Raw genomic sequence first — 15,318 nt, 5'->3', positions numbered from 1 at the left:
TATATATATACATACATTGTGCATGAATGAGACAGATGGCAGTGAAATTTTCATAAAGTCACCAGTTTATGAATGTGGATGAGATTCCTATTATAGCATGATACCAGCTGGAATCCTAACTTCATAGTAGGTGAGTAGAGAGGAGCTCCGAGGGTCTCAGCAGACAATACAGTTGCATAGTTGCCTTGCACAGGACCTCAAAGCACAGCAATTGTTTAAAGACTTGCTTGTTGCCATAGAGCTGCAGGCAAAAGCAGAAAATCAGCGCCTAGTTGTCCTTTGAAGCCTCTCTTCATACAACTCTTGACCTCAACTGAGCATAAGTGAACATGGGCAGTGCCACTACTATTGTTATTAATATTGTTTAATGTTGTGTAAAAAGCTGGATGAAAGAATGAAAAGAATGCTCCATTGTCTCTGGAAAAGGGGCTGATGTGGGAAAACATGTTACCATGAAGACTGAGTTACATCCGCAAACCAGCTGTCGCGGCAAAATAACAAGGCGATGGCAAAGGGAAGTATTCTGTAAAACGCCCAGTGCTTGCTGAGTATTAAACATTCCCCAGTGTGGTGGTAGGCAAGGGTCGTCATCATCATCACTCCCATTCATGCTGTAGCACAGGCACCGTACACAAGTCAGTCGCATGCTCTTCAGATACATCCATGGATAGTGCTCTATAAGGCGGCTTCCAGGAATGAAGAGTGACAATGAGTAGCTGATGTACAAGTAGCATTACTTCATATTGCTATGTTACTTGACAGCATGATTACTTATTTTACATATGATTTATAGAAGACAATGGGTTTTTTTTCTCCACAATCCCAATCAGTTTAACAGCCCTAGTTGGATGTGGAAGGAGTTTACACACAGGCTGTAGCTAGCAAGTGATTGCTGTAATGGATGAGTGACACTGTGTCACGCCATCATTACAAAAACATATTTAACCGGTGCACTGCTTCTATTGTGATAAACTGGTTCTGTTCACACTACACAGAGCTATTCATGCAGTGATATACAGACGTGTCTGTGCTTCCAAAGAAGCCAGCATTCATGGAGACAGTTGCTACGAGCAACGTGCCTCAAACATCACCTTAGAACCAGATGGAGGCAAAGGAAAGGGCCACTATGAACACAGAACACTAGATTAATAGCAGCTCTGTGTCTTCTTCAGGATATGGGCATTTCATTTATCAAGCTTCTATTACAGTTGTCACTTATCTTTATGTGACCAGGAATAATGAAGCTACAGGAACGCTTAAAAAAAAAATCCCCATTGACCTGATGAATCTTCAGTTCAAAATTCTGAGAAAGCTAGAACCAGTTTGCACATATGGACCATTCAAAAAGAAGCTAAGAGTTGGCTTTAACAGGATGCCCTTTCCATGTGTGTTTTTTCAACAGCACCTGTTTGATGGCACAGCTCTACTTGGATAAAGTTTCCTCAGACTTTGAAGGAAAGTGGATTGGATTTGAAGGCTTAACCCTTGATTGGGAATGCCAGAGATGTACCCACTTCGATTTCACATACAGCTCACTGATCGTTTCTTAAAGATGAGTAACAGTCTACTATGGACAGAAGTATGGGATCAAGCACCAACTAGCGCTGTGACTTTGTCATCCCACAAGTCTAGAAGAGTGCCACAGCAACTTATTATAAGAGATCATAAAAAAAGACATTTATAGGTCTATCGAGGTAACCTGCTCCCAATAAACCGAATACAGGCAAACAAAAACAAAAAACGTTTTCAAGGCTTGAAAGAAATACTATTGTTGACGTTTTTATGTGACCGCTGACTAGCAAATCCCCTTTAGACTTTCAATACACAGCTGCTTTCTACATAGTAAAAAAAAAAAAAAAAGCAAACAGGAAAGGGTGACTGACATATTACAAAAGACACCGATCAGACCTCGCTAAATGAATGGTGCTGGAGCCACAATGGCACATTCCTATTATATATCCATCATTATCACACTGCTGTTCCATCCAATGCATTGCAGTGACAATAATCCATTTCTGCAGACACAGTAGATGTATGAGAGTGTGTTTTTCATCGCGGGTGCTCCAATATCACCCACACAGGGACCTGGCTGCAATGAACCTTTGCTAGGTTAAAGCATTCATATTACCGGGGAGGAGGGGGGCATCATGGCATTGCAAAGTAATAGAAAGGAACATCTTACCAAATCGTAAAACGTGTGTTGTCCCTTGAGTATAGCCAATCCAAAACAAGCAAGCGGCCAATCTTAGGGTGCACCTGAAGAATGGATGAGTTAGAAAAAGGAAAATAATCTTCATGGTTCCAGTGTACATCCGCACGTTTTCCTTCCCCCGATAGAGCGTCAGCTTCCCCGGCAGGGTAAGAATGAAAGGACACACAGACTGGTGATGGCCCTCAGACACGATCACGGCATGGTCACAGAGACATGAGCGAGGAGGATCCGCTTCCCAAACCCATTAGCAATCCCTGCATGTTCTTCATTCACTGCGCCAAGGAGCAACCTTCAACTGCAAGGAATGGTGGGACATCCATGTTAGTCAGAGGGGGGAGAATCCTTGAGAAATCCAAACGCCTATGTCCATCCCGGTAAGCCTGGAAGGGATGAAGGAAGGGGTGGGGGGGAGGGAGAGAAGGCAATCAATAGATAATCCAGCTCCGGAAAAAAAAAAAAATCGCTGAGCTATGGCAGCACAGGGGCGAAGTCTGTGTGTGTGCAAAAGCGATTTACTGGGGAAAGTGGTTCGCCGTTTTCCCTTTTCTGCTGCACTGCTGCACAGCTTCTGACGTGCAGCCAAAGATTAAGCGAGAGGAATTGAGATCGCTCCTCTCTTTTTAAGGCTGCCAGCCAGACAGCCTTTTCCCAATGCGAATGAAGCAAGTGATCTGATATCCCAGCGCTGCTTCGCTTTCATTCGTAGCCTAGCCTTCCCGACAGCTAGACGGCTCGCAGTGCTGGCGATCGCGCTTGTGCAGCCCTATGGAAGATCAATACGTGCTTATCGCTAGGTGACTGGAGTAGCTCTGAGCTGCTGCTGATGCTGATGCTGCTGCTGCTGGAAATCAGGAACTTTAAGATGTGATAGTAATGTAAGATCCAACGTTCCAGTTTATCACTAGGGGATTTAACCCCTTCCTGGAAGGAGGGCTATGCCACTCCAAGTCAGCGTGCCTTGCAGGTGGGTGTTCTGGTGGCGAAGGGGTTCTAAACGCTTCTGCTGTCATTTAAAAAAAAAAAAAGTCTAATTGGCTTCATATGTAGTGGCGTTTTGTAACAGATCTAAACTTTAACACGGAACGTGATCGCTGTCATGTGTTACACCTACACTTTGTACCTTGTTAGAGGAAGGGCTGACACATGGATGTGGCTTCACATTGGAATGGTGGCACTGCTAGAAAGTAACGCATAGCCAGCAGCAGTTGGCCACATTATGTGTGGAAAGTGCAAATAAAAGTGGGATTTAATAGTAAATTGCCTCCCCCAGCATGTCACAAGAGCAATCTTGATACTGGAATGCCATACTGTATACTTTGGTGAAGGCTGCTTATCCAGCTGAGGGGTATAGATGGATACAAACTGACTTGCATAATGTATTGGGATCATTTCTAATAAGGGACGTTTGAATGCAATTCATCTTCCCCTACACCTCCCACCTTCTCTTCCTAGAAGAAAATAACAAAATGACATTCTGCCCCCACCAAATCATGTGTCTTGTGCACGGTGAAAGAAATATGGATCGTTCTATATGTTTCCAAAATGAATCAGAATGTTTACTGAAGACAAATAGACTGTCGATATCAATAGCCCATTCTCAAATTATTCAGCATCATTGCCCTTCCAAATGGAGGCATAAATGCAGTGTCAATGTAAGTATCATAAATGGCCAGGTCTCATATCTGGAAGGTAATTCTGTGAAATGCTTTGGCTGGAAGTAGACTCTGTATAAGAATACCTTATACAAAAAAAAAAAATCAAGGAGCTAGCGACTCCTTCAGTTCATCTATACTCACATAGATGTATTTGAAACACACAACAGACACTTTCACATTTAAATGCTAAGGTGTATTATTTATCTCTAGGTGCTAATCTAGAATGACTAGGTTTGGTGATGTGATTTAAGCCTGGCCATGGTTTAGATTGTAAGCTCTCGGGCAGGGCCCCCCTTACCATTTGGTATGGCTTGTATTGTAACTTTAATGTCCTCCTTATATTGTAAAGCACTACACACACTGTTGGTGCTATATAAATCATAAATAATAATAATAACAACTCCCATGTTAAAAGCATGGGCAGATCTCATGGTGATACATCAGCGTTAACAGCACAGCCATATTTCTGTCATGGAGATCAAATGCAAGTGGAATTTTATTCCCCCTGTGTTTGGGCTCTCAGTTTTGCCTAAATATAGCCACTTCAATTTAGTATTCCAGTAGTGCCTGCCTGGGAGTACATGCAACTTCGGAAAACATCTTATAACAAAGCTTGTCACAGTATCCCCCAGAGGACAATGCATATTCACTTGAAAGGCAGCTGGTCTAAAATCTGGTTATGTAGCCATATTGTATAAGCACACGTTGGCTGGCTATTTAAGAAACAGATTGTGGTTGACAATCTTGACAATGAGTGCTGTAGTATTGATGAGGAATATGGGAAAGCAGTTAGTTATTAAGTAGGATGTTTCAGCACGATGGTCAGTACATCGTTACATGCACTGGTGTTTTTAGTACTGATGAGAAATGCATGATAGCATTGTTTATAGATGACGTTTCAGAGCCAGGATGAGTACCGCAGTAGTACTGATGAAGATGATATGGGGCAGCAGTTATTCAAGGACAGTACCGCCATACCTGATCTGACCTGTTTTAGTGATGAGAATCATGGTGCTGCATTATTGTGTATGACATTTCAGCACCATAGAGAGTACTGAGTTAGTACATAAACTGATCCGTTGTGACGTCGATGAAGAATGAAAGACTGCAGTTTTTGTGGGTGCTGGTTTAGCACCAAGGAGAGTGCAGTGCTAGGACATAATCTGACTCCTTCTAGTACTGGTGAGGAATATGGGGTTACAATATATCATATCCTGTAGTATTGATAGAGTACGTAGGGCAGTAAGTATCATGGGTGCCATTTCAGCATCAAGGAGGGTACTGTGCTAGCACATAATGTGGCACCCTGTACTGATGACAAACATGGGGCTACTGTTATTGAGTAGCATGTTTCATACCAGGGATCCTTGTAGTACTGATGAAGAACATGGGACAGTAGTTATTATGCTAGTCATGTCAACACCTAGGTAAGTACCCCACTAAGACATAATCTGATTCATTTTAGTATTGACAAGGAATCAGGGGCAGCAGTTATCGTGTATACCATATTTCAGCACCATGATCTGGATCCTTCTAGTACTGATGAGGAACATGGGACAGTAGTAATTATTTGCCCAACACCAAGTGTATAGGGTTAGGACTTAATCTGATTTCTTTTAGTACTGATAAAAATATGGGGCTACTTTTATTGTGTATCAAATTTCAGCACCATGATCTGGATCCTTGTACTGTAGTACTGATGAGCAAAACGGGACAGTAGTTATTCTGTATGTCATTTCATCATCTAGGAAAGTGACACACTAAGACATAATCTGTTCCTTTTAGCCATGATCTGGAACCTTGAAGCACTGATGAGGAACATGACTTAAAAGGTATTGTGCGTGCTATTTCAGCACTAAGAAGGCTATAGGCTTGAACATAATTTATTTCCATGTAGGGCAGATTAGAAATATGGGGATACTGTTACTGTGTATCACGCTTCAGCACTAGGAAGAGTAACACAATTTGCATCCTTGTAGTAGTGATTCGTTACATGGGACAGTAGTTGTTCTGTCATTTCATCACCTAGGAAAGTACTCCACTAAGTCATAATCTGTTTCCTTTCAGCCGTGATCTGGATCCTTGTAGTACTGATTAGGAACATGCCATTTCAGCACCAAGAACAGTAAAGGGCTAGAACATAATGTGTTTCCATGTAGTGCAGATAAGTAATATGGGGTTACTGTGTATCACGCTCCAGCAGCAGGAAGAGTAACACAATTTGGATCCTTGTAGTACTGATGAGGAACATGGGACAGTAGTTATTCTGTGCTCCATGTCAGCACCAAGAATAGTACCGTGCTAGCACAAAAAGTGACAGGTTATGCTACTGTTGAGGAAAATTAATCTGCAGTAATAGCGTGTGAAGTTTCAGCACCATGGAGAGCACGCCACCCAGACATGATCTGACTTATGAGTCATTGTAGCTGATTGTAACTATGAAGCCAATCACCTCCAACTACCATATCTCCGGGATCATTTAAATGAATAGGTCTAAACTCCATTACTTCATCTAATGAGTCGTTGGTGAAACTACACAGAGAGCAGCACGCTTTTTTTTTTAGTCCGCACTTGGACTGTAAACCTCCCTGGGCAGGCACTGAAACAATTGCAAAGAACACTTTGCACCATACCTCACAAAACCCACTGAACACCAGCCTGGAACTTATCTGACATGTACTGACGTGCGCTGAGTTGATTTATTACACCACAGCACTGAAGGCGCTGCTTTGAGAATAGCACAAATGTGTTTTCCTTTGCATCGCAGCAAGCTTATCTCAGAAATGATATGCTGTGTGGTGGGAAGGTATCTTTTATTACCTTTGGTTTCAAATGTGAAATATATTTTAGAGTGAGTGCTGCTGGCGTGCCTAGAGAGGGCCTATGTATTTGTCTATCTGAGCACAGGGAACTACTGGTTTGGGATTACTAGAAAATTGATAAACAGGAAATTCTGTGGAATTTTTGTCCAAGCTTTTTAATGTCAGAGGCAAACATTTAGGTTTTTGCATCATGCGTTTAAATGTATACCTACAGTACACTTTTCTGTATCAACCACGAATAGGTTTAGACGTCATTATGGAATCCTAGTCTTCTGGCTATAAATATTGATGTATTTGTGCAGATGTTTTTTTCTCAGATGCCCCTTGTGGGTTATTAAAGATTACCCTGTTTATCACCCTGATATAATGTTAAAATGGTTATGTTTTGGGATTTATTTTTTAGCAATAAGTAGCAAGTACTGGGGACCTAACCAGCAACTAAATGATAAATTGCACTTTTTTTTTCAAACAAGGCACACAACAATGAACACTGCAATGATACACATAACTAATCAGAATTCACCCTTCCATGGTCTCATTCTCATTACAGTTAACTAAAAGCTAAATGGATGCTATAGATTATTGTAATGTATACATATTTCACTACTATGTATATTGGGTAATCCTAAAATGATTTTAGTTGTTTAATGTACTATGTTCAAAGAAATAGGTCAGCTGAATATAAAAAAACAAAACATAACAAAAAACAAAAAACATATTAGTATATATGTTTTCAGCACCTTTTTTCATAGTTTCCTATTTTATAAAGCATGGGAACAGTGATATTTGCATATTATGTAAGGGCATTCTGCTACCTGCTTGGTAGTGTGGTGACCTATCGATCCTCTTTTAAGGGTCTACCAGACCTGGCCTATATGATTGATCAATGCATTTTTGCATTCTAAAATAGTATGAAACACCAATAAAGCTCTTGCTAGCCAAATGTTATGTGATCTTTGTGTTTAGGCTTTAACAGAAAGAACCAATAGGTATAAAAGGGGGACTTTAAAGGTGTTAATGAACCAGTATATTTCTTAAATTTTCCATAAAAACATTTATTAAATAGCAACCATTAAAACATATTTAACTTTAAACCAATAACTTCACAGAACTATTTCATTTGTATTCACATTGGTAAGTATATATTACAATATGTCTCTTTTCTGTACTTATATGTTTAAAATCCTTGCTTCTTTTCACTTACTTAATTGATTATCTTGATTGACTGTGGTTCAACTCCTTTTTTTCATGCTTCATCATGAACCACAGAAGGATATCAGAACATATGAAATACACAGTGACTGGTCATTAACCTGAACGGAGAAACCCAACTAGTTGGCGGAGGTCACCCAGGAAGGTGCCCAACACAGGGCTTGTGGAAAAAGATGATCCCCTGTAGAAGTGGCTGATACTCAGTATGTTGACCCAATATCAAACTGTCTTGCACGATGTGCAAAAAAGTTATCCTGGATATGGACAGGCAACTCCTCAGTGCATATGTTTAGAGCACGGTCCCTAAATCCTGCTATAACCAAAAGGGCCCTCATACTCTATACTGTATATATATGGAGGCAGGGCCGGATTTCCCACAAGGCCAACCGAGGCCCGACCTCGGGGCAGCAGGGAGTAGAGGGGCAGCAGGGGTTTGGAATTCCTATCTCCCAACTCCCGACATGTATTTCCGGGTGGGCGGAGCATTTGACGTTACATTGATCTCTACGACTGACGGCCGCAGTCATTTGAAACTCTTGCACATACTTTTAAGAGAGAGTCCATGCTATGTTACCACTGCTTTTATGTGAGTAATTTTCTTTTAATAAATCATACTCTGTTTGGATGGTACGCGCTATGGTGTTTGCTTTCTTTTTTCGGTCAACACGATCCTGGCATTGACACCTTATACTGAGGAGGCCTATAGATCAATAAAGATTGGAGGCTATTGCTTTCCTATTTAAGAAGTGTTGCACAGATCTGTTTGCTGGTCTGATTAAACCATTGGAGGACATCTGTGAGCGATTGGAGCTGAGGGCCCCCTCCCCTGGTTAAGAAGGGAATTGCCTGGTTTGACCTCTTGCTGGGGTCTATCAATAAGGTGAGCACCCCTATATCTGGTGTGGTGCACGTGGTGCATTTGGTGAAGGAACAAGTAATATTCATCACTATTGCTATATTTGGACATCTTTCGCGGATTTATGAAGATTTAAAGACTTTACACCTGATTGATTTTTTTCACTGACATTTGTTTGAGTCACTGTTTTTTTATTTTTTTTACTCTTTATATCTGATCATTGTTTTAGCTCGGCACATTTAGTTATTCATTTTTCACGTATACACACTCACAGTGGGTGTACATTCCAGTGCCTTGTAGCTGTTAGCTTGCTTATTGGCGCAGTTCATTTTCTATATTTTATTAGTAGTTGTTTTCTACATTTAGCCCTGCTTTGGGCAAGCAGAACTAAATGTAAAGCCGTGAAGCTGCCGCTCATTCTGTACAAGTGATAATAAAGTAAAGACAGGAGAAAAAATTAAAACCAACCCTGCTGCCCTGCCATTTGGGGGGAAATTTGGCGGGGAGGGGGGCACATTAAGGAACTTGGCTTTGGGGCAGCAGAGAGAGTTTATCTGGGGACCCACAAGAACAGCGTCAAGATGACTGGCAAGAATTCTGAATCACCTCACCTCTCTCTTAGGGGTGTGCAATACTCACACCCTCCCTCCATTTGTTCAGGATGGCTGGACATCCTGGGGCTATATATATGGAGTATGAGGGTCCTTTTGGTTATAGCAGGATTTAAGGATCATGCTCTGAACATGTGTACTGAGGATTTGCCTGTCTATATCCAGTAGACCCTTTTCTGCACATTGTGCAAGATAGATTGATATTGGATCAGCATACTGGATATCAGCCACTTCTACAGGGTATAGTCTTGTCATGTCCTGTGTTGGGGACCTTCATGGGTGGCCCCTGCCACTGAGTTGGGTCTCTCCATTCAGGTCTCTGACCAGTCACTGTGTATTTCATTTGCCATGATATCCTCCTGTGGTTCCTGATGAAGCATGAAAGCAAAATGCATTGAACCTCAGTCAATCAAGATAATCAATTAAGGAAGTAAATGGAAGCAAGAAATGTATGTATATACGTACAGAGAAGAGACATATTGTGATATATATATCTATATATCATAATAATCTGGCCACTCAGTGTATATATATATATATATATTTACCAATGTGAAAGCAACTGAAATGAATCTGTGAATTTATTGGTTTTAAGTCAAATATGTTTTAATGTTTGTTATTTAAGAAATTGACTTTATGGGAAAGGAAACAAATATAGTGTTCCATTGATACATTAAAAACTTCCCTTTTATACCTATTGGTTCATTCTGATACTGTGAATTTCATGGGATGTGGTACCATGTATGATGATGTCTAAATTTCCAATAATTCTAAGTATCCTATGTGTTTAGGCTTTAAATCACAAGTATGAATTCTGGAGCACCAGATGTGTATTAATAACAAGAAGGAGGTCACATGGGTTCCCCAGTAGCCAAGCACCAGACCTCATCAATTACATGTAAGAATGGGGGTAAAAATGCTCAGTCATGTGCAGAAATCAACTTCCAGAAATATGGTACTTGCAAAGGATTTTGAGCGGATCTACCAGCAGGTTGACATGACAAAAGAGTGCACTAAAGGTAACAGCATGTACCATATGGTGCCCACTGTGCTGTGTGCCTCTTACAACGTAGTTTGACTAGTCTTAACACGGCACAGGTTTGTGTTAAATACCATATTACCCTCTATAATGGATCATTGGAATAAAAAAAAAACTAAAAGCCCTTTTTAATTATGAAAATAAACAGTAATCATATGATGCACCAGTCCCAAGCCTTCTCCTCTGTTGACTTCCTTCTTCAGGTGTGCATGTCACTACCTGCATGACAGGATTCTTTCTATTGGCTATCCGGCAGCAGAGTCCTCTCAGATCCAGAAGAGGAGTGATGTCATCACAAGTGGACTGTTGGTGACTGGGTGGTAAGGGATCAACTGCCATGCTGGGTTAGTTGTCCTCCGCACCTGCAAATGGAGATGGCGAGGGACTTGGAGGTCAGACTTGACTGAGTATTAAGCTGGATACACACCTGGATGGATTCCTCCAGCCACACTAACAGCGTGGATGAATTAATCTCTCGCAGATTATATCGTATTTTGACAGAGGCGCTTGCCTCTGTCAGAACACTCCAACATGCTTGCAGCCGCAAGTGCTGTTTGGCTGATCGTTTTCCAGCATGTTCCTTCAGCAAAAGTCGAACTAAAGATCGACTTCTGTTGAGGGGATAGGGCCACCCATGCATTGAGTTTTGGCCCATTCCTGCTGAATCTTCCAAAAGTCGATCCATGTGTACCCCTTAATTTTCTTCACCAGGCAAAAAAACAAAACATTTGTAGGATGGGTTAGAGTGTATGGAGGATAGGTGTGGTAGGGGGATCATATTTTTCCAAGAGTGGGACTTTAAGGTCAAAGTGGTTTAAGTGGTAACGTAAATATTCCTAGTTAGCTGCTCAGTAAAGGTCAAATAAAGTATTTTACTTGGAAGACAGATCCTTCTTTAGCCCATATCAGAAATTTCTGGCTTATATATAGGCCCTGCAATAAATATTTTTCGTGGTATATTCATTTACTTAATAGAGATTGCACTTCCTCTCCCATTCTTTGTATTAGATATCATACAAACTTTTCAAATGAAGACAAATTATTTACCTGACTCAGCATTACAAACACCTGAACCAAGTGCAAATTTGAAAATACCAAGAACACAATATTTGTCATAGTGTTCGGCATTATTGTTCTTGTGCTTGTGAATGCAGTCCAATGTATTTTTACCACTGAATAACGTTAAGCCTTCATAATTTGCTCTGCTCTTACATGCAATTACAGTACTGATTTTTCCTGATTCCCAAGTGTCAAAATTGAAGAGATCTGATGTTGCAGTAATCAACATTTGCTATAGCAGTTAATGAAGAATACCAATGTATGTTAACATATTATGCTCTGTGCTGTGTAAATGAGTGACTGACGCTTCAGTGAATGCAGTCCCTATAAAAGGGCTACTGTTTTCCGATTCTGTTCATTAAGCATGAGCACTGGTGATCAAAGACTGCAAGCTTTGAGGAAAGCAAAATATTCCATTTGTGAACAGCAGCTATCATTAATGCATGGTCAGGGGTACACACATCACCAGTTATCTCCAAATCGCTTAGTTTTATGTAGGTGCCGATTTAACGAATCAACTGTTATCACTTCCAGTTTATCAGATGCACACAGGCCCTACATCCTGTCTATTCCCTCTAAATATATAGAGTCTGGGATTTCCCATGCTTCCTATTAGCTCACTGTATTTCTGATTTATGACCTGCCTCTGCCAGGTTGATGATTAATGGCAATTTAAGATGGTAATGAATGTTTCCCTGCTAACAAATCTGGAGTTCTATCTAATTAAAAATCTTTTCTTTGGACAGATTTACTGTTCTGGTCAATTACAGATATCTCTATCTTGTCTTTTTTTTTTTAGAGAAATAGGAATTACCTGCCTTTTCAAACATACAAAAATGTGCTGCAATATCTGCAGATGATTGCAGTGTTGCACAAGAACATCCTGTAAACATGTACTGGAATGCACTGCTTAAATGATGGAAGTGCACTACTCATAATATAAATGTGACTCAAAGAGCTCATTTAGTAAGACAGATGAATGCATAATGATGATGCCCAAATTATTGCAGACTAGAGCAACCACATTTGAACTTACTATGGTTAGAAGATAACCTTGTTGTTATGGATATTGCATTTTGCACATTCTCATTGCCCTTTGCACTGCCTTGTAAATAATTCCAAAATGCTCACAGACAGATGACAATATTCAGTTGATCTGTGATAACATGCAAAATGCAGTAACCCAAAGTAACCAATCAGATTTTATGTAAGGAGCAATACTAATAATATAAATGAAACTCAACAAGCTCATTTGGTTAGACAGATCAATGCATAAAGAAGATGCCCAAATCACTGCAGATCGAGCAACCACATTTGAGCTTACCATGGTCAGACCGGTAAGGAGATAACCTTGTTGTTATGGATATTGCATTTTGCACATTCTCCTTGCCCTTTGCACTGCCTTGTGAATAATGCCAAAATATTCACAGCAACATGAAAATATTCAATTGATCTGCATAATAGGCAAAATGCAGTAACCCCATGCAAGTAACCAATCAGATTTTATGTAAGGTGAAATACTAATCATATAAATGAAACTCAAAGAGCTCATTTAGTTAGACAGATCAATGCATAATGAAGATGCCCAAATCACTGCAGACTAGAGCAACCACATTTGAGCTTACGGTGGCCAAACCATTTAGAAGATAACATTGTTGTTATGGATATTGCATTTTGCACATTCTAATTGTCATTTGCACTGTCTTGTGAATAATCCCAAAATGTTCACAGCCACATGAATATATATTCAATTGATCTGTGTAACAGGCAAAATGCAGTACCCAATCAGATTTTATGTTAGACTGGCATATGATTATTTTTTAGTTGCTGTTGGTAACTGCACTATGCTCATTGCTCCCTACCCAATAGATAAAAAAATGAGCATGTTGCGTGTCTGATTATGAATCCTATTATAGAAGAACACAATATAAGATATTTTGGAAACTGTATTGCTTTTTACTGAAGTTTACTTGATATGTTCAGTTTAACATTTTACCCAAAGAAGGCACAGCTAAAATACCCAGTGGGGGGTCTGTCTCTAACCTTGAATGAAAAGAAGAGCACTTGACAAAATGTTTTTGTGATACAACAGAATAATTACAAGACTCCCAACCCCTGGCCGATGAAGAAGTCACTCCAGCACCCTTACCTGTGCAATGACAGGTAGAAACAACAAACCAAGTCAATGAAAAAAGGGAAAGGAGGAGTCTCTTGGACAAGCCCAGCGACCCCCTCCTTCCCCAGTCTAGGGTCTCAGTAGTAGCACTGCTGGCTCATTGATCAGGTCGAGTGCCATGTATATGTATATGATCATGGGTCCCAGTGGCTGAGAACTCTTACCTTGTCAAATATGAGGTCAGCCTCGGGCGGCTGGCTGTTTGATGACAAGCAAACGCCGAGGAGGGTGGGACAGCTTGGCTTGGCTAAGACCTCAGCTATGGCAGGAACGCTGGAATAGAAAGAGTCTTGAGAGCTGAATGACAGAGACACTCCCACTGTTGTGAACGATATCCAACATTACTATATACTTTCTTCCTCTAGCGCCGATTACATGCACATGTTACAGCAGAAGCATCCAACAGGAACCCCTCTGATCGCCTACACGGACCTGTGGACTTCAATGGACTGAGCTTTGCGCTGTGTCGGGCTTCAAAGACTAATCACTTCTAGTCATCCATCTGCAACATTCCGCTGATATAGATAGTGGACTCGGTATGCAGCAGAACATTTGGCTTGCTACCATGTATAAAGCAGATAGAGAGAAGTTTAAGCAATGACTTACATCCCTATTCTCCCCGCTTATAACATGCATTTTGAGACTATAGGCTCACTAAGGGTAATATGTGGCACTGCCAATACTCCTGGCATGCAATCCCTCACCAGGTGACAGTCCAATGAGGAAATCGCTAATTGATCGCTTTGCCGTTGCATGACTGACAAAGAAAAGATGGTATGTGTTATCGTTGATTCTCAATTTGCTTTACAAATCCAGCAAGATGGCACAGCTTTTAATTCAGCTAGCATAAGTTTTATTTTTATTTTTTAAGATGCAAAGGATAAACAGCGCTCATTATAATTATCACTGTGTGTTATCTCCACAATGCTGGTAAGACGCGTGGAGAGTAAATGGAGCAAGTTTCCAGGGAGTAAAATGTGCAACCAAGTAAAAATCCCAAGATCTTTGCAGAGGAATTTTGTGAGAGTGCACTCAGGCATTGCAAATGTTATCAGGGCTCTCATATTTGTGATGCAGTGTACTGTGCATGCAATAATCATGTATAAAAACACCAAGCATATAGAAATACATTATAGGGAGGATAATCCAACACCATATCCCCTAAAGCATTATAGAACTTCAAAAAACATAAGCTTGGAATTTTACAGATGTTATATATTTAAGAGAGTATACTAATATAGAAAATACATATATTTAAAATATAAAAATACTAGCAGGGTTATTCACAAAAGAGTAAGGAGTTTGGAGAAGGCAGGAGAAGTGAACCATCTGGGAAAATAGCTGAACTGGAAAGTGAGACATAGCTGAACTGGACAAATCTTCCAAATCAGCTATGTTGTCTCCTGCCTTCTCCAAACTCTTTCCCCTTCTGTGAATAAAAATAGCTCTGTAAGACATTTCTGGAGCTGTATATGGAAAAGTTCAGGAGTAGGGATGAGCGAATCGGTCTGGGTTTGCTTAGCTGAATTTACCGTAGATCCCGGAAATCGTAAAGTTTACTCTGAACCTCCTTAAAATGAATGGTGGGCAAATCTTGAACATTATTTCTGCCATTTACTAATGCTTAAGCTGCCTCAGATAAATATATACACCAATAAGCTATAACATTATGACCA

At 40.4% G+C, this 15,318-nt stretch overlaps 1 protein-coding gene across 1 annotated transcript in view; it reads right to left on the bottom strand.

Annotated features, from left to right (window-relative positions):
• The window catches only part of LOC108792938 (glutamate receptor ionotropic, kainate 2), a 542,451-nt gene extending 528,557 nt beyond the window's left edge, over window positions 1-13,894 (bottom strand). The window contains exons 1-2 of the mRNA XM_018563830.1: window positions 13,807-13,894; window positions 2,183-2,592 (exon numbers count right to left, since the gene is read on the bottom strand). Of these exons, the coding sequence (XP_018419332.1) occupies window positions 2,183-2,312 (130 nt within the window). The 5' untranslated portion in view covers window positions 2,313-2,592; window positions 13,807-13,894. The remainder of the gene's footprint in view (window positions 1-2,182; window positions 2,593-13,806) is intronic.
• Window positions 13,895-15,318: the final 1,424 nt, after the last annotated feature.

This window comes from Nanorana parkeri, unplaced genomic scaffold (assembly GCF_000935625.1).
Source record: "Nanorana parkeri isolate BGI_ZX_2015 unplaced genomic scaffold, ASM93562v1 scaffold703, whole genome shotgun sequence".
Lineage (NCBI taxonomy): Eukaryota > Metazoa > Chordata > Amphibia > Anura > Dicroglossidae > Nanorana > Nanorana parkeri.
The sequence above is the reverse complement of the archived record's forward strand: the minus strand, read 5'-3'. Positions and strand labels throughout refer to the sequence as shown.